General features: G+C 45.0%; 1 protein-coding gene across 1 annotated transcript in view; it reads right to left on the bottom strand.

Annotated features, from left to right (window-relative positions):
* Nucleotides 1-553: 553 nt before the first annotated feature.
* LOC128350988 (uncharacterized) overlaps nt 554-25126 on the bottom strand; it is a 67252-nt gene continuing 42679 nt past the window's right edge. Inside the window, exon 2 of the mRNA XM_053310006.1 lies at nt 554-16127. Within this exon, the coding sequence (XP_053165981.1) occupies nt 11414-16060 (4647 nt within the window). The 5' untranslated portion in view covers nt 16061-16127 and the 3' untranslated portion in view covers nt 554-11413. The remainder of the gene's footprint in view (nt 16128-25126) is intronic.

Genomic DNA, 25126 nt, shown 5'->3' with positions numbered 1-25126 from the left:
TTAAAAACAAACAAGAGAGACCAGACAGTTCTGGCACCACAGCATGCTCATGCTTCAGCAGCAGCAGAGCAATGGGCCAATAAGGAAGGAGTGCTGATGGGCTAGGATATTTCCCTCACAATGAAGTTGTTCATGATTACCTCACTAATAGGGCTACTGTAAAGGACAGCTTCTGAATAAAGTGCTTAAAAAAACTCCAACACCCTCTCCCAATTGTCTCTGCTACACAGTGCTTATCTCCGCTGCTAAAAGCAAGTAAGGAAGTTTCTAATCCAGTCTTTTGGGGTTCTTTGGGAAAGTGCTTCCTGCAGTGGCAGAAATTGTTGTCTACAGAGACAACACCTACAGTGGAGTGGCAGCTAACAGAATTGCCTGCACCTTTTTTCCTCTTCCCACCTTGTAACATTTCGGTGTGTAGTAACATCCTTTGCTGGGTTGTGTGTCCCAACAACCAATAGGTTGTGTGTCCCAACAATACCAGAAAGCAACTGTTGATACTGTCCAAATGTGTACTTAGCCCTTGCATGAAACTATTATCACACCACACCAAAACTGATATAAAAGAAATGTTTAATAAGCTGCAATAAAATAAGAACCCTTAGAGCACACACGTTACATAATGTATAAAGGGAGGAGGAAGAAGCATCAAAAGAGGGGAAAGGGGGGGGGAAAGACGTCTAAATCACACTTGGGGCCCCATGATCAGTAAGAAGAACCCATCACCGTCCACTGGTTACTTAAGGAAATAAAAGGGAAAATGCATGAAACTGTCACAAATGTTATCACAGAGATTTTACACAATTTCCATGGTAAAATAGCCCTAACTGTTTTAGGTACACTGTGTGGTTGGAAAGCAACTGAATATAACCTATATTTTTATATACATATTCAAACGTTCTTCAGGTGAGGTATATAAACATATTATCTAATGACAAATTTTACCAACAATTCACAGCAGACACTTTCTTTTCTAAAATCACCAGTGCCCTGATGAAAAGATAAAACATTCCAACTGAAATCCTCCAAAGCTCATGATTACACACTGGGTTTGCGTGACATACACAGTACCAGACTGGTGAGAGGGAGATAGGGAGGGAAGGAGGAAATGGAACCCCCAACACTTGGTTCTTCGGACTGGGCAAACTAGGTTTTCTAAAATACCTGTGACAGACAATGAGTGAGGAATAAAATGGATATAAATCAATGCAGGGGACCTTGGGAACTGCCAGACACAACTTTAGGCTTGAATACAAGACACAATTGGAAGTTTATTTGGCTGGGCAGGAGGGTATCCAAGACTTTAGGGAAGCCCTTGGAAAAGGCTGCAGAAGAGTACAAGCCTTCTGTTTCCCCATCACCCCACCTTTCACCTTCTACAATTTCATCTGAGACCTGGAGGCTTAGATGTAGGTAGGAATGACCTTTCTAGGTGGTAGGAGGAGGGTGCAGGAAGAGCAAGCATGATTAGAAAGAAGTCACATTATGAAACTGTGCATTTAGAGGGGAAATAATTGGCTTTTCAAAAACACCTATGAGGTGCTGGGGTAGGGATCTGGAAGGCCAAGACAGACAACATCAAGAAACAAGCACTTACTTAACAACATTCACACAACCCTACCTTCAACAAAATCAAAAGCCATGAGGACATCACAGATGAAGGAGAATTACACCCTTAAATGGTGTAACACCTCATAGGGAGTGTTGGAGAGATGGTGTGAGGAACAGATAAATACTTCAAGACCCAAAAGAACAACAACAAAAAGAAATTCAGACACACAGAGAAAGATATAGAACGCAAGTAAAAAAGAAAAGTGGGACAAAACTCTGCACAGCAGCTCTGTGAACTTGGGATGGAAGTGATGAAGGATTTGTTTAATCTTCCAAACATGATAGCCACAGAAATCCTCCAGCACAACACAAGAGGTGTTGAGGTGACAACAAGCGTAAGCAGTAAACAGCAGTGATTAGAAGGCGTCATGATTTCCCCCATATGTGACACTGGCATTCCCCCATACATTACCAGTAAGGACTCCCCCTTATTCAGTATCCCTGAGTCCACCTACCCAATGGACACACTTACTCTAGGCTGGACCTATAACCTTTGTATTCCCTGCATTGGTGCATAAACATGCAGAGATCCTGAAAAATAAGCTCTCTCTCCTGTGTGTGGCAAGGCCACTAAAGAAAGGTAGGCTTTAGTGAGACATGTACACATGCACATACAAACATCCCCACCAGGACTTAGAGACTATTTTATTGTTGAAAACATTATTACTAAGATTCTTATTGCTCACATATGCTGTGCCCAAAGGTGCATATTGACTAGGCAGTCTACCCAGAACTGTGCTTGACAGCTGGGAGCTACAACTCGCTTCCACAGAAAACGAGACTGAAGAAAAACCATATAATGCTTTGACTTGACTTGGGCCTACTCCTCAGTGAGGTGGTAAACCTCCTCGATATACTCCTCCCTACAAGAAAATTCCCTGCACAATAAACAAACAAACTAGCATAACAAGAAGGCTAGGCCAAGCTTTTTCTTGGCCTTTAGTTTTCTGTATCCAGTCCACTTCATCAGATGCATGTTTTCCACGTGGAGGGATTTATTTTTGTGTGGAGGAGTATTCAGTGATCAGAGACTGAAATGTACAGTCCAGTTTATACCTCAATGAGAACTAGATCTTTGACTCTGCAGCATAAATTCTAGACCAGATGCCTGGTCCTTTTCCCTGTGTCCAATGATATCTGCAGTAAGAAACTTCCCCTAAACTACTATATTGCAGACCAACAGCACTCCCGAGACTTGTTAGCACAAAGTACAGGAAATAAATATTTTAAAACTATTTACATTATTCTTCTACTGTTTTTGTGACTGCCAAAGGCGACAAGGCAGCATTTACCCTGCACCTAGGAAAGCATTTCAACCGCTAGCTGGATGCTATGTTGCACAGCACCTACTATTAATATATATATTTATACACACATATACATATATGTATATATATTCACATTGTATTTGACAGTAACACACAAAAAACAGATCCTTAGAAAACTCTTAATAGCATTACAGTGTACAAAGACCCACTTTACTAAAAGATCACACACAGGTAACAAAACTCATTCAGATTCCACTCATTTTCACTATTCTGTAAGAAACAATTCTCAGGGAAACAGTTCAAAAGGGATGGGTTTTAAGAGGAGGATGGAGCTCCCTCTCAATGCAAAACAGGTATCCTGAGATCAGCTTTGAATAGATGGGGCACTTAGCTAAATGGAAAAGCGAGAGAAACTAATTGGCAGCAGGAAAACAATAAGAAAGCTTAGGGTCATGTACTCCATTACATGCGGGAGAACATGCAAGTATCTGTTTTGCCATGATTATTTGTGACAGAAAAACACTGCATGGAGATTAGAAAATGGCATACCTGAAGTGGTTCGAAGAAGTCTGACAAGGAGCTCCCCAATAAACAAGCTGTGTTAATATATAGGATCTTCTGGGTTAGGAGCCCAAAGCCCTCAGCCTGACAACACTCTTGATCCCACAAAAGACAGTGGGGTACAGCCAGGGTTGGAGCCACCATTGGGTGAATGGGTTCAAAGAACCCCGAACCACCACCAATCAGGGGCCACGAGTGCGGCCCCAGACACACCCTTGCATCTGACATCAGACACAGGGGCGTTATTCCAGTCCTAAGCGGGGCTGCACGGCCCTGTTTGGAGCTGAAATTGGCCCGCGCTGCATTGGCAGCACAGCCAAAGTGACTTTCCCTGCCTTAAAGACAGAGAGAGCCGCTCCTGGTCTTGCTGCCAACACAGCAGGGCCAACCGATGTCCCTCCCAAATGGGGCCGCACGGCCCCATTTAGGAGAGAGATCGGTCCACACTGCATTGGCAGCACAGCCAGAACGGCTCTCCCTGACTTTAAGGCAGGGAGAGTCGCTCCGGCCCACGCGAACACATGTAAGTTGCTCCGGCCCACGCAGCCCCATTTGGGAGGGAGACCATGTCCCTCATGTCTGACGTCAGACTTGGAGGCATTGCCAGCTGGGCCCCTGTGTCTGATGTCAGACACGGGGCGGGACCAGGGGGCCACGGCAGCGGCCATACATGGGCCGCCACCAGCCTCCCTATGCTCCTGGGCAGAGCTAGTGTTGGGGAGAGTGATAAGGAAAGCATGAATACCAGGCAAGGATAGAGATGGGATGAAAAACAAAGGAGGCACTGATTGGTACTCCATTGGCTGACTTGATCACAGATCCCTATTTGCATCTTTGTTTCTGCTTGCTGGGCATGTGGAAGGTGAGGGTGAGAAGACAAGAGAGTTCTATACATAGTGAAATTTTAAAAGAAAGCCATTGATTGAATGAAATCCCTTTTGGATATTACAGTCATCCCTCTCCAACTGTAGTTTTGTATATACATGAATGGGATTTTGTGGGTGGCACACCTACCCAAGTATATGTCATTTCCCTTGTGAGCTAGGTTGTGAGACTTGCGAGACCTGTGACCAGCCACGTGAGAGAGAGAGAGAGAGAGAGAGAGAGAGAGAAGCAGAGGAGAGAGAGAGGGGGAGGGAGAGCAGGACAGAGAGTTAACAACATGGTTCCAAAGCATGCCAGAAAGGGGGAGGGAGGTGCTGTGGCCAAGTCATGCAATGTCCCTGGAGGACAAGACCAAAGTCCTGGACTGCCTGAGGGAAGGCCAAATCAACAGCGTGGTTGGAAAATGGTTCGAGGTCAACGAATCCACAATCAGCACCATCAAGAAAAATGAGTCCGCCATCAGAGGCAGCATAGCCAGTGGGACCCAGAACTCTCTAAGTGTCCTACATGCCACAAGACCCTAACACTGAAAAGACGGAGAAGGCCCTGAACATTTGGATGGAGGACCAGACCCAGAAAAAAGTTCCTCTCAGCACCTGCATGATCTGCATCAAGGCAAGGAAGATCGACAAACATCTGATAGTGTGCTCCGGAGAGGAGACCCAGAGAAGTTCCAAGCAAGCAAGGGCTGGTTTGAGAACTTCAAGAAATGTTTCAGCCTCCACAACATGAAATTGGTTGGGGAAATTGCATCAGCGGACCAGGAGGCTGCCGCCACTTTTCCTGCAGAGCTGAAGAAACTGATCCAGGAAAAGGACTATGTGCCTAACCAGGTCTTCAACTCCAATGAGACTGGACACTTTTGGAAGAGAATGCCCAACTGCACCCTTCATTGCCAAGGAGAAGGGCTCCAGGATTCAAGGCTGCCAAGGACAGGCTGACCCTTCTCTTCTGCTCCAACGCTTCATGTGGCCTGATGGTGAAGCCCACGCTCTTCTACAGGTTCTTGAATCCACAGACACTGAAAGGCAAGAACAAGAACCACCTCGGTTCTGGAGGGCAAACACGAAGGCCTGGGTAACACACACTCTCTTCATGTTGTGGTTCAATGACTGTTCCATCCACAAGGTAGAGCGCTATCTGAGGGAGAAGAACCTGGCTTTTTCCAAGGTGCTGCTGCTGGACAACACTTCTGGGCAGCCTCAGGACCTGCTGCTTGCCCACCCCAATGTGGAAGTGCTTTTCCTACCTCGAAACACCACATCGCTCATCCCGCCTTTGGACCAAGGCATCATCCAGGCCTTCAAGAGTTACTATATCAGGTGCAACTCGAGCACATTGCCAGCACGATGGAGAGCGGACCTGACCCTGAAGGAAGCATGAAGGGATACAACATCGCCCATGCTTTGACTATCATCAAAGAGGTGATGGATGCGATCAAGACATTTCTCCCAAATGCCCGCTGGAGGAAGCTATCAGAGGAGGCCATGAAGGATTCCAGTGCTGTGCCTGATGTGGAGGAAGAAGTTGGGAGGATTGTGACTTCAGCCAGGCAACTTGGTGGCGAGGGATTTGAAGGCATCCAGCCAACTGATGTTGCTGAGTTCCTGGAGTCACACTCTGAAGAGCTTACAGAACAAGTCCTGAAGGACCTGATCAAATCATCCAGTGATTGGGAAGAAGGTGAGAAAGAAGAGGAAGACTGCATGGCTACAGTGGAGTTGACCCTGGACAAGCTGAATAGCTTTCTCAAGCATGCCTAAGAGCTGGCAGACAAGGCACTAGACATGGATCCCTTCATGGAGTGCAGCCTGACATTCAGGTGAAGACTGAATGAACTGATTCACTCCCTACACAGAGGTCCAAAAAGACCCGAGTAAGAAGACTGCACAGCCTACCCTGCTGAGCTTTAAGAGAGTGCACAGAAAGGAGACTGGCACTTCAGGGAGTGGCTTTCAACCACCTACAGCTATGGACATATCAGATGAGGAAGAGTGTGCAGGTGGTCTCTCTTTCCCATTTCCCATGTCCCCTTGATCCCCAGCTCTCTTCCCCTTGATTCTTCACCCCACCCCACCCCATCCCTCCTACCCATCATCCTGACCATCTGGATGGCAGTCAGGTAGGGAAAACTCTTCATTTTGATTTTTAGTGATTTTAGTGTTTTTAAATTTTCTCTCTCTTTCCTTTCCTTTTCCTAAAGTTCATTCCCTACCACAGTTTCCCTAACCCCTTGATTACCATAGACTCTTAGTTTTTCTTACCACAAGGTTTCCCTTGCATGTTCGCAAGGGATGACTGTATTTTGATTTTCCTTTCACACGACTTAATGTCCAGTTACTCTGCAGTGCTTCCTAGTGATTAGGAGCAGAGTCCTTTGGCAATACTGAACTGTATTTTGTAGGTCAAAATGTCAAAGATTTACTTTTAACCAGTTAGGCAATTACAAGATCTGTACTTTAGATGTCATGCGAACTGAAGTTCAGTTATAGATCTCCATTTCTGAAATGAAAAGAGCAACAAGGCAGTGGCCACCTTCTTTGAAATGGAGTTTCCCCTTATCACAAGAGGCCAAAGACACAAGGAAAATTACCCCAGTGAGGAGAATATCTTTTTCCAAGGTAGAAGATGAACAGGAAAGTTTGGTCAGGAGTTCTCAGCTCATAATAATCTCAAATACAAATCAGTGATAAGCCCTGGTAACCATTTTGTGTGACTGAAAAACAAACACCTCAGAAAGAGATCCTTGAAAAGAGAAGTAACACCTTCCAACAAAGCAAGTCATCACTGCACATATACACTGAGAGTGTGTGTTTTCAGAGAAAAATTATCCATAAATAGCTTTCTTGCAGCAGTATCAGTCACTCAGCAACTATGATGTTCTGGATGCTTATCTACATTTGTGGAAATGGGCATCAATCCATGATATTCTGTACAGGAGCATTGCTTTCCCCAAAACACAGAGTAAGATAGATCATTTTCTTCATCAGAAATTACCAAAGGCAGTTTATATGCCTAACCATAGGAAAAGAAGTGCATCAAGAGCTCGAACAAGAACTGAGCTACAGAAGAGGGTAGAACCATGGCAAATGTATATCATCTTACTGGGATGAATGCTGAGTTTATCTCAGAGACAGGAAGAGCAAATGGTCAGAATTAGAGAAAGGAGATATAGAGAGTCATGAAAAAATGGGCAGGATAGGGATAATTATCCCACAGGAAGCAAAGCTTGAAAAAGCCCCATAAGTGAGTGTATGTATGAGATGTGGAGAAGAGCAATTGGGGGTGGGGCAAAAGGAGGGCCAAGGTTCTACTATTAAAGAAGAAGTTGTCCTTCAGAAAGGCTGGGATCATAATGCACTGTGCATGATGGAAGGAAAGTGACACAAAATGTAGTATTTTTCAACCAAGGCAATTCCAGGACAGTCCGAATGGAATGGAGGTCAGAAGGCCCCTGCTAAATCAGCTCTGCTTCAATCTGAAGTCCTATCTCCACTGTAACTTTTCAAAAAAACCAACCCTGTGACCTAGAAAAAACAAATTAAAAATTATTTGGCTATACCTATGGGCCTGGAAATGGGGTCCAAGTCGTTTAGGAAATGCATCTCCTTAGTAATGTGTGGGGCAGAAAATATAGCCATAACTGGAGGGGCAGAAAACAGGCCTGCTTCTTACCCCCCTACTAAGGACATTACAGTAACAAGAAGATGCTCCCTCTCCCAAGACACTTCATCGTGCTCTTGTTAGAGAGCTGTTCCAGCTCAGATTAGTGACCCACCTAGCAAGACTCCAACGTCAGCCAAACCCGAGGGCCTAAAGTAGTCTATAGCATCACCAGGCACTTACTGTGATGCTGTTAATTCTGTAAGAGCAGCTATTTCCTCTGACGGGATAGATAAGACAAGACTCCAAAGGAAATGCCTGAGAAGTGGCTTGATGAGACACAGGGCACAGGATTATGGCCTTAATGTTCCCAAGAAGAGCCCCATCCAGCAACACAGCTGGAAAGACCAGTCATTTCTGCTGAAAGGACTGAGAGTTAAGAGCTCACTGTCACAAACGGAGAAGGAGGTGGGCTGCAAAGCATCAAGAAGGAGAGGGGACAGTCTCCTCCTGATGTGTGGACAGCATCTCTGCCTGATGTGTCAGTAACTGAGTGCTCCTTTGCTTTAACTTGAAGCCCTACTAAGCTGTCTCTACTGTTAAGTGACTTTAACAAAGCAAAAACAAAACTGTGGCTTTAAAAAAAAAACCCCACTAAAGACAGCTTTGAGCTACATGAGCATCTCGCCTCTCCCTAAGCTACACTACTCCATTCCCTACAACTTGCCCTGCAAAGGATTAAAGGTGAGGCCAGGGGCCACTGGCATTTGAAGGGAGGGACATATTCCCTTCTCCACAGAGCAGTAAGACAGGAGCTGGGCCAAGACCCAGGCAACACTTTGCAAGACGCACAAGAATGTTAACCCCTCATATTCAGGCAGCCTTGTCTTTAGAGAGCAGGAGGTGATGAAGAACCAGGGCAGTGCTCTGCAGCACTTACAAAGGGATTCTGTTATTAGACTCCAGACTACACAAGGAATCGGACAGCAGAGAGTTGTGGAATGGTTTTATTAGCAGGTGTCTGCCTCTGAATTGCAGCCTGCCAAGGATAAACAAGGTTCCCCACCCAGCCAGCACTGTGTTGGAAAGCAGCCCTGGGAAGAGGGAACAGGAAGATTTACCCCTCTCTGTGGATGAAGACATATACAGGTAGAAAAAGGAGAGGCGACATGCTTGCCCCTCCCTCTCACTCACACAGACATGCTCACACACTTCCTTAAATATGTTTTTAATACTCCTGGTGGAATGTCTAGCACATTTGATATGCACAGTTAAAATAGCAGACAAATTCATATTAACCTTTACAGAGAATGCTAGGCCTGACTTAATGCTTACAACAATTAATTCTATACAGCATGATTCAAATCAAAAGATGTGTTAAAAATCAAGGATTTAAAAGTATTTCATTTTTTAAAAAAAGAAGAGTCCACCCTGATGTGTCTCATAGCTTTAGTGCATCCTCCCAATCTACAGACCATAAGCAGGCAAGCAGAAGGGCTTTGCATTTTTAGAAGCCAAATTCCAACCTCTGTGGTCAGTGAAAAAAATTACATAGCTAGTTATTCATTTTCTGCATGCAGTAATGAGCTTTGGTATAGGTGTGCCAATACTAATGCACCCTTCCCCCATCAGTTTTCTCACACCTCAGCCTTCTTCGTGCTCCCTGAAGAATTTGCCTTTCCTTTTATTCAATAAATCCCTCACCAACTGGAAAGACTGGCTCAAACCAGTTAATATAATAATGTGTAAAGATCTGTTTGAGTCTGTAGATCTCAGATGGTATCCATGGAAAGCTATTCTGAAAGGTCAAGCAATTTGGAGGCCTTCACAGGAAGCTCTTGGGTGCTAGCACAGCAAATGAGAGGAAGTTTGCACAAGTTTCTAAGCAAATAGCTCTGCCTTTGTTGTGACTCAAAGAGAAACTACAGAAATAAACCAACGGCTGGGCCTTGCCTCTTCATTCCAAACCCAGAATGGAAGCAGCCACTGTCATTCAACAGATGGGTAGCACAGAGTGTGCGGGACAGGAAGCTTCCGCTGAGAAAATCCTGCTTCCTTTTTGCGGGATCTAGAACAAATGTTTGCACTGGGAAGGGGACTATTTGCATTTCTAATAGGCATTCACTGGAATATCTTGTTTGACTGGAGGTGCCTTCTTGACCTTTACAAAGTTCGCTGATTAAACCTGGAAGGTGAGGCTATACAAATTGCATGAAACACAAACAAGCTTTCAGGCCATAAAACCTCTTACATCAAGGCAGAGATGTAAGATTGTTTCACTGTAAGATGCAAACAAATAAAATTTGTGAAAGCATCAGATATTACCAGTTGCTAATTTGTTTTGCAAGTAGCACTGCAAAAATTTTTCTCTTGATCTTTAGAAAAACCTTGAGTCATCTGGATAATAGAAAACTAAGGAAAGGAGACTTGCAGCAACCACATAAAGAAATGGAAGGCTGCTGCATAAAAGGAACCCCGACTATGAGTAGCTCTCAACATTACTTTTTATAGTCCCACATCTTAAGATACGTGCCAACTTCTGTTTAGAATGGTTATATGCCCCTATATTTTTCTCTGCTGACACATGCCTTTGGGCCAACCATCTTCCAGGGTAATCCAAACGTGTGTCTCAGCAGCCAAATAGTCAGGAATATAACCATTCTGAAATGCATACAGATTGCATCTTAAGACGTATTCTTCAGATTCAAATCTGTAAAGAGCAATGTCAGAAGAGGCATGCAATACAGACATGCTAATAGGGAAGGCGTTGTTCTCCAAGCAACAGGGCCAGCTCATTTCTTGGATTGATGAAGCTGACCAAGCACAGCTGCCAATCACTGAAAAAGTTGCAGGAACACCTTTTTGACAGAAAAGCCAAGCTAGAAAATTAGCCATATCTCAGTGATATACAAGGTGGTCAATAATTCACAAAGGACACCATATTGACCTGCTAATAATGAACAGCATTAAATAAGGAAAATGCTTTGGATTTTGGCTTTGTAACGCCTCTCTCAAATGAACGAATGCCAGGATGCTACAGTGCAAGCAAGGAAGAAAATGCTCCTGTGTGAGCCTTGGTAGACGGGCACCAAGATCTATGGGATGTGCATGAAAGGTGGTTCTCTTTCCATTACAGTACAAGTGCTTGTGCATTAACTATAAACTGCCAGCCTTTAAAATCACACAGACTAATTTATTCATTTCCTAAAATGATAAATAAGGCACTGTACTTTGAGCTAAAACTGCCAAGCTCCCAGTTCAGGTCTAGGAGTTTTCCAAAGCAGTAACTTCCATTCTCAGCAGCAGAGAAGAAAGGGTGCTCCTCTCCTGCTGCAGCAGAGCTAAGGGCTCCTAAAAACCAGGGGGAGTTGGTTGGCCTTTAGCTAGACAATTTCCTTCTCCCCTCCCGCGGATGCTCAGAAGTGGGCCTACTTAATGCATGGAGGAAGGATCTCTACCCCCTACTTCCCCTATCCAACCCAAAGCTGCTACTTTGAATCCAGCCTACTGCGCTTGCTGGGTGAAGAGTCCTTTTTTGCCCTCAGCTTTCTTTTGCTCTGGGCTTTGTTCTCCTGAATTCGCTTCATTGATCTAGTCAGAGCTTTCCCACTACTTGCCTTTTTAGCAGTCACTTTAGGAGACTTATTGGAAGAGTCTCGTACCACTTTCTGTTTGGGAGGTCTGGCAAGACCCGCTCCTTGCCTGGAAGGCAGGGTGGCCTTGGGTCTGGTTTTCACTTTCCCCTTCGGTGTGGGGGGCTTCCTCTTCCCAAGTCGGGAGTCAGTAGACTTTTTTGCTTTCTCTTTCAGAGATGCCTGCTTATTGCTTCTCTCGACAGCCACCGGCTTCCTGGGAGCAGGAGCTTCAGCGTGCTTCAATTTACTGGCTTTCTTAAGAGGGGCTCGGTCTTTGCTCACCGTGTTCGCCTGCCCCTGGGCCCTGCTGCTCTCGTTCGGTGTCTTCTTTTTGCTTGACTGAGGATTGCCTTTAGATGAGGTTTCCTCCTGCACCCGGGCTTTCCCCTTCTTCCCCTTTCCTCCCTTTTCAGCTGGAGTGGATTTAGTAGGAAGTGAGGCAGTTTTGACCTGCTGGGCTAGCTTGGGAGACATCAGTGGCTTAATGCACATGCTCTTGCTGCTTGGCTTGGTCTCAGCTGCAGGATGCTTTGTCACACAGTCACTCTTCTCCTGCTTGACCACTCTGTGCTGGCCATGAAGTTTGCCTCGCAAGTTAGAGTACTTCCTCAGGATCCGTGAGCTGGTCTGCACTGGGGCACTAGGCGGGGCTTGGGCTTTCTTGGCTTCAATACCATGTTCCACACTTACTTCAGAGGGGGGTGTCCGCTTTGGGCTGGGGGCTTCTTCTGGCTCCATTTCCTCAGGGCTCTCTCGAAGCCTAGCCCACAGCCTTTGGGTCTTTATGGTGTTTTTTGCTGGGGTCATAGCAGCAAACTTCTTCAGGTGCTTCTTCAGACGTTCAGCTTGGAGTGAGCTGGGATAGATGCCAGAAGAGCAGCCCTTCTGGAGTGGGAGCTTGATGAGAGGGATGTCTCCCGGAAGACGCGTGTTCAGCTTCTTCACAATGACCAGAGACTTGGTTTCAGTGGTCTCCATAAACCAGTTGCAGATACTGGATATGTCAAATGGCTTCATGAACAGCATCTGAACAGGGGAGAGCTTCTGGACTTCAGTGGACCCTTTTAACTTCCGAGTCCTCTTCTTGCTTTTCCAGATCTCTTTCAGCTTGTCAGACTTATTTTTGACCTTTGGAGCTGGCTGGGTCTCCTTCTCCAGCTGAATCCACCCTTTCTGAACCTTCATGTACTGAGTATTAAAGTTAGTGATGAGTTCTTGATTCTCTTCCTCAGCGCACCATTCCACAAATTTGGGCTTGTTATCAGACAACAACTCCATGCTGCTGAAGCCAATGGGGTCTTCATTCTCTGCATTTTGTTGTTCTGTAACATTCGGGTCTCCTTTAATAATTTCATTCCCTGAACTATTTTTTGGGACAACAGTCACAGGGGTCTGGGCAGGAGTGTGCCTCAAGTTGTAGAACTGGAGGGCTGGCTTCTTGTATTTTACAGCCTGTTCAGGTGGTGGTGGTTGCTTGCTTGCATTCATGCTACCAGCACAAGGTGGAGAACTAGTCCCTTGCTGGGTGTGCAACTCTTCTGTAACATCCACAGTGCTGTCAGAGTTCTCTGGAGCTTCTGGATTCGAATCTGTCTGCTTTTCACCCTCATCAGAGGTTCCTACCGGAACATGAACACTTCTCTTTTCAGAATTAGTCTCTAAACAGATTTCAAGCATTGTCCCCGGCTTACTCTTATTGACTCCTCCATTCTGGCCTTCCTTTACTGCAGTCTCCTTTGCCAACAAGGTTTTACAGGTCTGCTTCATTGTGATGTCATTTCCTTCATCTGGCTGCTGCTTAGGCTCTCCCTCAAGAGTTTCTCCAATGTTGTTTAACAGTGTTTTGTGGAAAGAGTCACTTGCAACATGCACAGATGCTGCCCTATCATAATGCACTTCCCTCTTAAAGCGCTTAGTACCAGGACTTTTAGAAAGTTTGATCTGAAGTTGAGGAAGCTGCAGAGAAGTGGAAGAGCCAGACTGCTCAGGACTGTCTTCTGTGGGGAACATGGTTTGCTGGCTTCGAAGACAGCGATCAGATGCAACTTGAAGCTTTTTCTCCCTCTTTCGCTTTTTGTCTGACTGTACTTTGGAAGAAGCTGCCACCTCACTTCCTGTTTCTGACATGTTGGGCACTGCTGGGGCTTTGCTATCAATGTCCCCTCCCTCAGTCATTTGGCCACTATCATTTACACTTTCTCCTTCCCCATTTTCATAAATATCTGCAATAGGCAACACAGTATAACTTATCTCAGGCTGGTTTTCCTCCCTGCCCTGAGTCCCCTCAGGACTAGGTTCGGTATTAATGCTTTCATTTGCACAGTCACATTGCAAACTATCGGGGAATTCGGAAATGTCCGAATTGGAAAGAGGCTGGGGAAGCTCCAGATCCAGCTTGTCAGGGACCGTCACTAGAGATTCTATAGATGGAGCCTCTGAGGGCTCTAGGTCAATATGGGCAGGAGGCTCGGGCATCACACTGGCAGGACGGACCACAGGGGAGGCTGCCCTTGAGGTGGCAACAAGCTCCACAGGACACACAGAGACCAGGTTAGAGGGGAGCTCTGCAGGGAGGGCCACGGAAGAGTCTGGACTGTCACAGGGAGGAGGCTGTGCTTGGGGCTCTGCCAAATCTATAGGGGAAAGTGGTGGGGGATCCGCATCAGCAGGGGGTTCCACAGACAGTGGCAAGTCTACACCAGCAGCAGTCTCCTCCAGTGGAGGCAGCAAGTCCATGCTGGCTGAAGGCCCTTCAGACGGCAGCAGGTCCATGGTGCCAGGAGGCTCCTGGTCTATAAAAACGGAAGGCTCTGGAGTAGTCTCTTTCTCCAAGAACACAGAGCCCTTTTCATCATTAACAGCTTGTGGGACTGACACCACTACAGGATCCACTGTACTGTCACGGGCTTCATTAAGTTCGCTACTCTTACAAGAGTCCATGCTGCTACCCGCCTGTGGTGCACTGTCCGTTTCAGTTTTGCCCTGAAGCTCTTCTTCACTCAGCTGTGGGGGAGAGACCACAGCGGTCTGGAGGGAAGAAACAGACAAACTGCCTTCCTCCACATTCAAGGCAGGGCAGGGAAGGGGGTAGGGAGCCGCTGTGGGTGCTTCAGCAGCACTTGTTTCTTTCTCTTTCAAGAAAACGGCCTCAGGAGGACTGCTCTCAGCTGGACATGCCTCAGCGGTCTCCTGAGTGTTTGTGTTGGAGGGATCTACTTGAGAGAGGGCCACAAGGGAAGATGTTTTGTCACTATCCCCACTCACAGCTGGAGCTGCTGCCAAGCAGCTGTTACACGGAAGAGTTGCCCCTTGACTAGGGCTTGCTGGGACCTCAGGCGGCCTTGGTGCCAGGGTGCTCCCACTCTCCTGTACATGGCAAGTCTTGGCCAAGGTGCGAACTGTGGGGAGCTCACAACACTCGCCATTGTAGTAGTACCCACGTGTACTCTTCCTTGCTGTTTTCTTGGATGACAATGCCCTCTTGCTCTCAAAGTGGCACTCCGTAATTGGTTGGCTGATATAAACAACATCACATTGGTTGTCATAGTCATTTATTCTTAGCCCCGAAGACCTTTTGCTCTTACGTGTGCTTTTGCCAGAGGTGGAAATGCTCTTAGCCCTGGAGTGTCCATTGGTGGTTTTGTGATGTACAACTGGCATGGGGCTAGCAGGCAGCCAACTGTCTTTGGCATTCTCCAGATGAGCCTTGTCAACAGGATGCATGTGGTAGCTCCCCTTGCTCTTTCCTGAAGCCTGGAGGTGGTTGTCTGCCTTCGGTCTCACTTCTTGGTCATTCATTTCGGTATCCTGGTGCAAAGAGTTCTCTTTGTCTGCTCTCCGAGGGGAGCTCACTGAGAAACCTGGCTCTCGGGTCTCCTCTGGGAAAGCTTTGAAAGGGTTCTTCTGAGTGCCCAAGCGCCCCTCCAGACTATCCTCACTAGTATTGACATTTGATGCTTTCACAGCAATATAACCTCCTAGCAAAGCTCTACTTTGCACCTGATCTTTGTCATCCTCAGCCTTCCTGACCCCCATCTCTTGCTCAGTCCCAGGGGTTTGCCCTTCCAGGCTTTTAGCAGAGTAATGGGAGTTGGAGGCAGTGAGGTATCCTTGAGTGGGACTATCCCTGGGATTTGAAGAACTTGTTCTAATGCTAGGAAGCTCAGGGAATTCTCTTCGGACAACAGGGCTGCAGTTTTCTCTTCTGTCTGTAGACTTCAGATCCACAGCCTGCTTCAGGGCATGGCATAGTATGCGCAGAGAGCCATGAGGCCCTGATTGTTCTGGGTCCAGGGAAGAAGGGAGCTTTGATTCAGAGCAAGAAGTCCCAGTCTCCTGGCTCTCAGTGCGATACTGGCTGCAGCCTGAACTACACATGGACACATCCATGTTTTCAGGCCCAGGTAACTGCTGGCTCTCGCTGACTGGCTGTACTTCAGTGCATATATCGTTCAGGACACGGACGAAGTGCTTCTGGTGGTATGTGCACAGTCTGACCATAAATTTTTCCAATGGTGATTTCGGCTGGCCAAGACAATCTATTGCTATTGCCTCTGCTGTGTCCTCACTAGAGAGAGGGAGAGAGAAACAGTCAGTAGAGTGCAAGGGATGGGGAACAAAATCACTTCACATTGCAAACGCTCATAACTTCTTGAGGCTGTCCACACAACCAAAAAATGGGTACGACAAGTGTCCTATCCAGGTCTGGAAGCAGTGTGCACTCCCAATTTTCTGTTGTGTGGGAGCAAACATCTGGGTAGGAGGAGGGAGAAGTAATTGTGTGTGAGACAGGAGCTAAGAATCTCAGTGCTGCATAGGATAGCTTTCATATCCAGCATTTTACCAAGGTAGGAGGAAAAACTGACCTACCCAGATCCTATCTCACTCACAATCATTTCTCTCTCCTCCTACCTATTGTCTGCTCCCACACAACAGAAAATTGGTAGTGTGCACTGCTCCCAAACCTGGTGAGACACTTGTTCTACCAAGTTTTTGATTGTGTGAACAACCTCCTTCTCTCTTCTGCCCTCTTAAATTTCATGCTCTGGGAAGTCAGCAGCTCCAGTTGCCTATTAGAACTGGGCAAGAAGCTAAAGCAATATAACCCATGTTTGTAAGGCTATGCCTGTCATTTCTTCCCAATCCTCTGATAGTTCCATCCACCCAGTATACTGACTGCCAGTGAAAAAAAATACTGGGACAAGATCCTCCTCTATCTTTCCACACATTATTATCCCTTAAATATCATCTTATGCCAAAAGAGAACAAGCTGAACATGCTAGAAAGTATCAGCAAGATCCCCAATTTCCCTGGCTTTCCCACTAAATTCTGCAGTGGCAACCTACGCCAGCCATATAAAGATCAGACTTCTTTGTTGTAATGAAGCAGATAAGGAAATGGCTGCACATACTCCCACAAGTAATTATTATCATAGGATTTGGTAAGCAGATACTCTATCTACAAAACTGGTAACTAGAACTCAGAGGGGCAAGAATTTAAGATGAAATATACAAACACTTCCCATGTTTCAACTCTCCAGATCAGAAAAAGACTGAAAACTTAGGTATTATAAAGAGCAGATAACAGGGGTGTAGCGAGACCCCTGGGGGCCCAGGGACAAAATCTTTGTAGGGGGGCTACTCTATCATGCACGAAGTACACATGCACCCCAGGCCACACACCCTGCATCAGACGCAAGGAGTGGGGCAAAAAACATCTCCCCCCGCTGCCACCCTTGCCCAGCTGCCCCTGCCCCACTGCCGCTTCTTATCTTTGCCCCTGTGTGGAGGCTGGCCAGGCTGAGCCTCTCCTCTCTGGCTGACTGGCATGAATCTCTCTTGCCAGGTGGCCGAACTGCACATGTGTGTAGTTTGACTACTGATGTCACATGCCGTTGACGTCACGGGCATGCAACTTCCATAGTCAGAACTGTGCACGTGCGCAGTTTGGCTGGCTGGCAAGAGAGAGGCATGCCAACCGGCCAGAGAGGAGAGACCCAGCCACAGCACCTGCTGCCACATGGGAGCAAAGATAAGAAGCAAAGGTGGGACAAAGGCAGGAGCATGGCAGGGCAAGGGCAGGGGTGGTAGCGGGGCAAGGGCAGGGATGGTCCGGTCTGCTTGGGGGGCCCCTGTCCCTCTGGGCCCAGGGACATTTGTCCCTGTTTGTCCAATGGGCACTACGCCCATGGCAGACAATGCTATTCATCTCACATGTATCTCTCCAGTACCATGCTGAAACAGACTGAACATACAAGCTACGGGAGTTAATCCTTGTCCTCCCTACCCTTACCATGACAATTCCAGATTTCAGGAATAGGGATTTGCAAGGGGTGGTTGGAATACTCATTTTTAGTTTATTGGATATAGGGAAGTGGCAGCCCTGAGCAAGGCCAGGGAGTGGGGATAGTTTGAGCTGCTGGGGCAGGTAGCTTAATGATTTGAGAACTACAAAGCTCCCCAAAACTTTCCAACTAAGATGGGTCTGTGTCTGGTTTTGAGGCAAGTTGGTTCTGATGCAACAGAAAATTACCGTTTGCACTCAGGAGAAAACAACAAATTTTGGAGCTTGCAATAGAAGGAAGCACGAAAACACAAGTTTATAACACTACACAGAAACAAATTTCCTCATGATGTATGAACTCAGGGAATTGTGCTTTATTAATTAATTCAAGCTAGGACGAACCAGTATATCAACCCCAGTTTGATCTAGTACATCTTCCTAGAAATCAAAAGAGTTTCAGTAAACCTTATTTAGCAGTTCTACTGAGATGTTAAATCAACAAGTACTGATGTCAACCAAGCAGTTATTTGGAAAGTGAAGAAACAGTGGAAAGGGCTATTTAAAAAAACGTTTTAAACCAAGTTTTCCATTTGGCATTGTAATGCAACCTGCCTTGCCCAAAACTGGCTTAACAATTATCTTCAATACACTAAAAAACAAATTGTGGCTTTACTGAAACCCTGCCTAGTACAAATTATCTAGGAACTCTCAAATGCGGAGTGTGTCCATTCTGCTCCTTCCACTGAATTCCTTCAAGATGCCCTGTGGCTGCAGTTACAACAATATGGTTACTGTGAACCAAGACAAAAGTAGCCATGCAAAGCAAAAGGCTGTTGCGGCAGAACCCAGCGGAGCAGATGGGAAAGAAAGAGGATTTGGGCTCCTGACTATATGTACAGCTATTGATAAAGGAGAGCGTTTGTGAAGCAAAAGTTCTTGGGACAGGACAATATGGCTCAGCATAAGAATACCTATTCTTCACCCTCATCTGAGTCTTTCTTTTTACCTTCATATGCTACAGAGCCTTAGACTTCTTAAACTTCCTTGATGTGCACATTTCCAATTTTGTACTTTTTTCACCTTGTTAACCATAGTTAACATATAACATATAGTTAACATAGTTTATACTCCCATTAGTTAGGACTGTGCTCCTATTCTATGGTAGTTTTAAAAACATATATATTATTATTTATTTCTGTGGTGCATTTGCTTCCAATAGCATCTTAAACTGAACTCCGTATTAAACCCTTACAAAACAGGAAAGCGTACAAGAGTCCTAAAAAACCAGAAAAGTACAGGTGAAACTCAGAAAATTAGAATATCGTGCAAAAGTCCATTAATTTCAGTAATGCAAATTAAAAGGTGAAACTGATATATGAGACAGACGCATTACATGCAAAGCGAGATAAGTCAAGCCTTAATTTGTTATAATTGTGATGATCATGGCGTACAGCTCATGAAAACCACAAATCCACAATCTCATAAAATTAGAATATTACATGGAACCAAGAAGACAAGGATCGAAGAATAGAACAATATCGGACCTCTGAAAAGTATAAGCATGCATATGTATTCAGTACTTGGTTTGGGCCCCTTTTGCAGCAATTACTGCCTCAATGCGGCGTGGCATGGATGCTATCAGCCTGTGGCACTGATGAGGTATTATGGAAGACCAGGATGCTTCATTAGCGGCCTTCAGCAATTCTGCATTGTTTGGTCTCATGTCTCTCATCCTTCTCTTGGCAATGCCCCATAGATTCTCTATGGGGTCAGGTCAGGCGAGTTTGCTGGCCAGTCAAGCACAGTATACTGTATACTTTTCAGAGGTCCGATATTGTTCTGTTCTTCAATCCTTGTCTTATTGGTTCCATGTAATATTCTAATTTTCTGAGATTGTGGATTTGGGGTTTTCATGAGCTGTATGCCATGATCATCACAATTATAACAAATTAAGGCTTGACTTATCTCGCTTTGCATGTAATGCGTCTGTCTCATATATCAGTTTCACCTTTTAATTTGCATTACTGAAATTAATGGACTTTTGCACGATATTCTAATTTTCCGAGTTTCACCTGTAAGAAGGAACATAGGACGCTGCCGTATACTGAGTCAGACCATTGGTCCATCTAGCTCACTATTGTCTCTACACAGACTCTCCAAGGTTGCAGGCAGGAATCTCTCTCAGCCCTGAAACTTGGAACCTTGGTGCTTTTTCCAGAGCGGCCCCATCCCCTTAGGGCAGGCCTGCTCAACTTAGGCCCCCCAGCTGTTTTTGAAATAGAACTCCCATAATTCCCAGCCACAGTGGTCAATAGCTAGGGATTAGGGGAATTGTAGGCCAACATCTGCAGGAAGGCCGAAGTTGAGCAGGCCTGCCTTAGGGGAATATCTTACAGTGCTCACACATGAAGTCTCCCATTCAAATGCAACCATGGTGGTCCCTGCTTAACAAAGGGGACAATTCATGCTTGCTACCACAAGACCAACTCTCAAAAGACAGGGTGTTCTATAAATACTACTTTTTGTTTGTTTTAACGTCTCTTTGACGAACCAAACAGGCCTATACACAAAAGTGAGCCGCTACACAGGATTTAGAGTTTAATCCTAATCATATTTACTGTGAGTAAAATAAAACTAAAAGGTAAAGTGTACCATCGAGTCGGTGTCAACTCCTGGCGACCACAGAGCCCTGTGGTTGTCTTTGATAGAATACAGGAGGAGTTTACCATTGCCTCCTCCCACGCAATGTGAGATGATGCCTTTCAGCATCTTCCTATATCGCTGATGCCTGATATAGGCGTTTCTTATAGTCTGGAAAATATACCAGCGGGGATTTGAACCAGCAACCTCTGGCTTGCTAGTCAAGTCATTTCCCCACTGCACCATTAGGTGGCTAAAATAAAAGTACTGTGAGTAAAAGTGAGCCTCACTCATGATTTCAATTGAACTTACTCTCCCAAACAAGTACACTTCGGATTGCTGTCTCAACCAGCAAGCGCAGATGGTTAAGCCAAAAGGATGGACTCACATCCTAGGAAACTGAGACACAGACTGCTGTACTATTTTATTTACTTCCATCTTACTATGCAGATACCCATCCCGTTCACTAGATTGGTATCCATTCATTCTCTTCACTGGCAAATTAACATATTTGAGAGGAAAGACTATATCTCAAAAGAGACAGAAACATGGATCACCTCTCTACTGCAAACACTTGGGTATTATCCAAATACCAAAAACTAACCATACTTACACAGCAAGTTCCAGCAGCTGACAAGTCTCTGTCTCAGAAGCTAGAGAGCGGTAGACTATGGCAAAAGGCAGCTGGGTTCTCTGGACTCCCAGCTACCCCTACTTGCTTCATGACCTTCAAAAAGTCACGTAATTGTCTGTTATCCCAGTCTCTCCCCACTCCCTTAAAAAGGGGGACAGTAATAAAATCAATGTTATATTAGCTGAAGCATCACTTCTAAGATAATATAGATAAGCTAGCTAGCCACCTTTTTCCCGACAGAATCTTTAAGTTTGTGTTTATAATTTGACCTTGGTTCGACTCCCTCCAATGCAATTATGTATTTGGAGTACAAGACCTGCTGTATAGCTGTCACACCATTATTATAGTTGACTCTCCAGGTGATTCAGTTTCAGATGCCACTTGTTCTAGCTCTGCTTGACACTTTTTTAAAGGCCCCAGCTGCAGTTCACAAGCAGTTACCCCCAAATGGCATCTCCTGAAGCAAGTAACAGTGTGCACTGATTATATCCTTTCCCAATGCCCATGCCTTTCTTTTCTACAGAGGAAGGAAAGGGGAAAACTGAAACTTAAGTCTTAAAAAAGGAGAGAGGTGGGTTTTAGGAGGGCTGTATGTGGAAGTAAAGGTTATTCCCAATAACAATCACGTGGAAGTAAAGACTTATTCCCAATAAGCATCATAGATATTTTCAGAAGATAAAGGGCTACTGTCTGTGTTAAGTTTTCCACCCACTTGCGGAAGGCAGCCATATTTGAGCACTTTTGTAATGCAGAATATATTATAGGGTGTGGCTTTACACCTGCATCCCTGCGAGCCCCCTTTCTATTTGATACAAAAATTAAAGGAATGCTGAGAAGAACCTAAATCTTAAGCATATTTACCTGAAAGTTGCATTGTTTTTAACAGAACTTACTTCCAAGGATGTGTGCTTAGGTCCGCAGCCTAAGATTCCCAAGAAGCCAATTAAAAGCTGGATTTTGCTTGCTAAGATTATTTAATAGTGAGTTCTTAAAGAAACAAGGGATGTATTCAAGGCATTTATTTGAGTCTGTTCCAGATATGATAATCAAAAGGTTTCTTCACAGGAATAACGATACAAGTAGGGTTGACTGCCAGATCACAACCGGAGACCCCGCCTACCTCTTTGACAACTCCACAGCCATGAAAAAGGATGCAGCTGTGGCTTCTCCTGCTCCTTGCCTCCCATTGCCCACCCATCCTCCACTCCCACCTGCTGTGGATCAAAACAAGAGTTTTGCTTGCTCCAGCAGGTGGGAGAGAAGTGTGGGCGGGAGAACTGAAGCTGCATCCTCCTTCACAGCTGCAGGATTACTGAAGTGACAGGAAGGTTTTCTAGGTTGTCACCTGGCAATCCCAGATACAGGCAGAGCTGCGATACTTGACTTCTCTTGTCTGTCTAGCTGACAGACTGCAGAATAAGTCCCATTTGTGCAAGAATAGCAGCACCCCCCAAATGGTGGCTGTTATATATACCATTCTGCACATCAAGTAATTATTAGCAGGGTCCATTTCCAACACTTTCGAGCCTAAAGTTTTCATTTATCTTCCTGCATATTTTCTTATGGGCATGAGTGGGAGATCGCAGATCCCAAGTTTGTGAAATCCTGGTACAGATATTCTAATATGAAAGCATCTTTCATCTGTGATCAAAGATGATTTGCTATAGTTATCCCTTTAGCTGCATTACCTTGATCTAACACATCTTACCCCTGACAGAGTCTTTTCCTATGCACCACACCACTCCAACACCACTGCTGTCATACACATTATTCTAAAGGCCTGCATGTCACTCATAGCAGATTTCATCTCACCACCTCCTGACTTTGGAGATCTTATAGCACCTGCCACAGCTTTTCTCAGGTCAGGCATCATTGCTTCTTATTCCAGTTTGTCACTGAGTATGAGAAAGGGAAATGAAGTGGCAGTAGCTGTCATTTGTACAAACATAACTGTTGCCATGCAACAGTCACAGTGCCACAATTAATGCTTTTCAGAATTTGCTGTGCTGTGGAGCTATTTGCATAGCTGGATGCTGGAACATGTCTATTTGCACAGAGCTGTCACTGGTTAGTGTTCTGTCCTCAATTAACATGTGTGCACAAATCCCTACACACTCATATCCAGGCTGTTGTTGGGTTGTTTTGTTCAAAAGGATGTTAACAAAGACTCATGCTAATAAAGAGCATTTAAAAAGCAACAACAACTGTCCATTGATTATAATTTTTAGGGTGGGGACAAGAGATTAGCTGCAATAAGAAGTAACTGTAACCATCAGTTTGAAAAAATTTAGAGGCTATCACTGTGAGGACATTGTTCTTGAAGTTTGGTACATGTCATTATCTTTAGCTGAAGTTTGGCCCTTATTTGTAGAATCACCAAGATCTTTCTTTGCTTTGCACACAAAACATAATAAGACTCCCCTTCCCTCGTGTTGACTAAAACCAAGATGCCCGCATCTTCCCCAGCTAGAGAAGAAAGAAACAGACTGCTCTCCAGCAGAATACCAGAGCAGCTGTGTCTCAAAAAACACATTTTAAAAAAACCACACAATTTGAATCTTAATAGTTTACCTACACACACAACCACCTAAGTTTTCTCTCTATCCAAAACATACAACCTTCCCTTTTCTATTTAGAACCTTGGAAAAACGCACTTGACAGATTATAAGTTTACAGGTATGTTTTGTACCTCAGAGGCACAAGAAGCAGCAGCAGAACAAAAGTTCAAGGCTAAGTGTTTCTGTTCCTTTCAGATCACTCTAAGCACCACGATTATAGCTCTGTAAAGAAAACAAGACATAGCTGTAAACTTATAAAACCCATCCCTGGATTTTGTTGTTGTGATCCACAGGGAGCCAGCTCTACCCCTCCCTGCTGCACTTCCTAGTAGCTGGCTGGCAAGGCAGAAGCAGCCGCCCCAGAACCCAGCCAGCTTCCTCATCAAACCAAGGCAGCAGTGGAAAGAATCCCTTCCTAGAAAATCAAGAGAGCATGAATTGGTCTGAGTTTGCATTTGCTATAGGGCAGACATGGTTTTGATCCTGGGCTACATGGGCTTCAGATCAATAAAGGTGTGACACATCACCTTTGTTCAGTGTGCCCTTGTGAATGGTGGATGATAGAGGACTTCCCACAGCGCAACCCAAAAACAAGAGCAGCCAGTACAAAGTTGTCCAAAACAAAACCCAAACCCACACAGCAGTGCCTAGATTAGCTGGGGGGAAACTGTGGCTTGGTTCGGTTAACATTAGAAGTATTTTCATAAGTGATACCAAGAATGCCTTTCATTTCAAAATGAATCTTTTTGTCTTTTATGCAAGAAAGTAAAATAAAGCCATTTTTAACAGAATGTGAACTGTAGCCAGTCCAGTTTTTTCACCTAATATACTGACACAGGACACACAGAAAACCAATTTGTGCCAATTATGAAAATGTTTTATTATTAACGACATTTCAGGTCGGTTAATTTATGTATGAGAATTTCAAAAGCATTGTCTGCTGTCCGGTGTATGCCCAGCACCTTCTCCCAAGATGAAGTGAGGTGACTGGTCATCCCAATATACAGCAGCTGCAAAGATTATGTGACTCTGCTATGAATACTCACTCTTGCAAGCATGAGCACAAAAAGGAGTTCATGCATCAAATGACCTGTAAGAAAGAAGGTTCTTTGTATACAATTATAAAAACCATAGCCAAGCACTTAATGCAAGGAAAGTCAGTCCAGCAAATCTTTTGATTTCTGTTGTCTCAAGTGATATCTTTTGAATTAATAAACTCCCTATGGGAGCAAGGATAATTAAGCAGGTTTTGTTTTCTGTACCAATTCACAAATTTGCTCCAGAAGTCCAGTGAAACAGCTGGCTTTACTACAAAGACGACAAGAAACCAGAATTTTAGCCCTTCAGAGTATGGATTTTTGATGTGGTATACTTTAAAAATAACCTTATTCACTGCCTGAATCTAAAGTAAGTCAGGCACGGTAGCCTTTGCAACCTAAATGCAAGTGTACT

The sequence above is a fragment of the Hemicordylus capensis genome, chromosome 3 (assembly GCF_027244095.1).
Source record: "Hemicordylus capensis ecotype Gifberg chromosome 3, rHemCap1.1.pri, whole genome shotgun sequence".
In the NCBI taxonomy this organism is placed as follows: domain Eukaryota; kingdom Metazoa; phylum Chordata; class Lepidosauria; order Squamata; family Cordylidae; genus Hemicordylus; species Hemicordylus capensis.
This window is presented reverse-complemented; position numbering and strand designations above follow the sequence as displayed.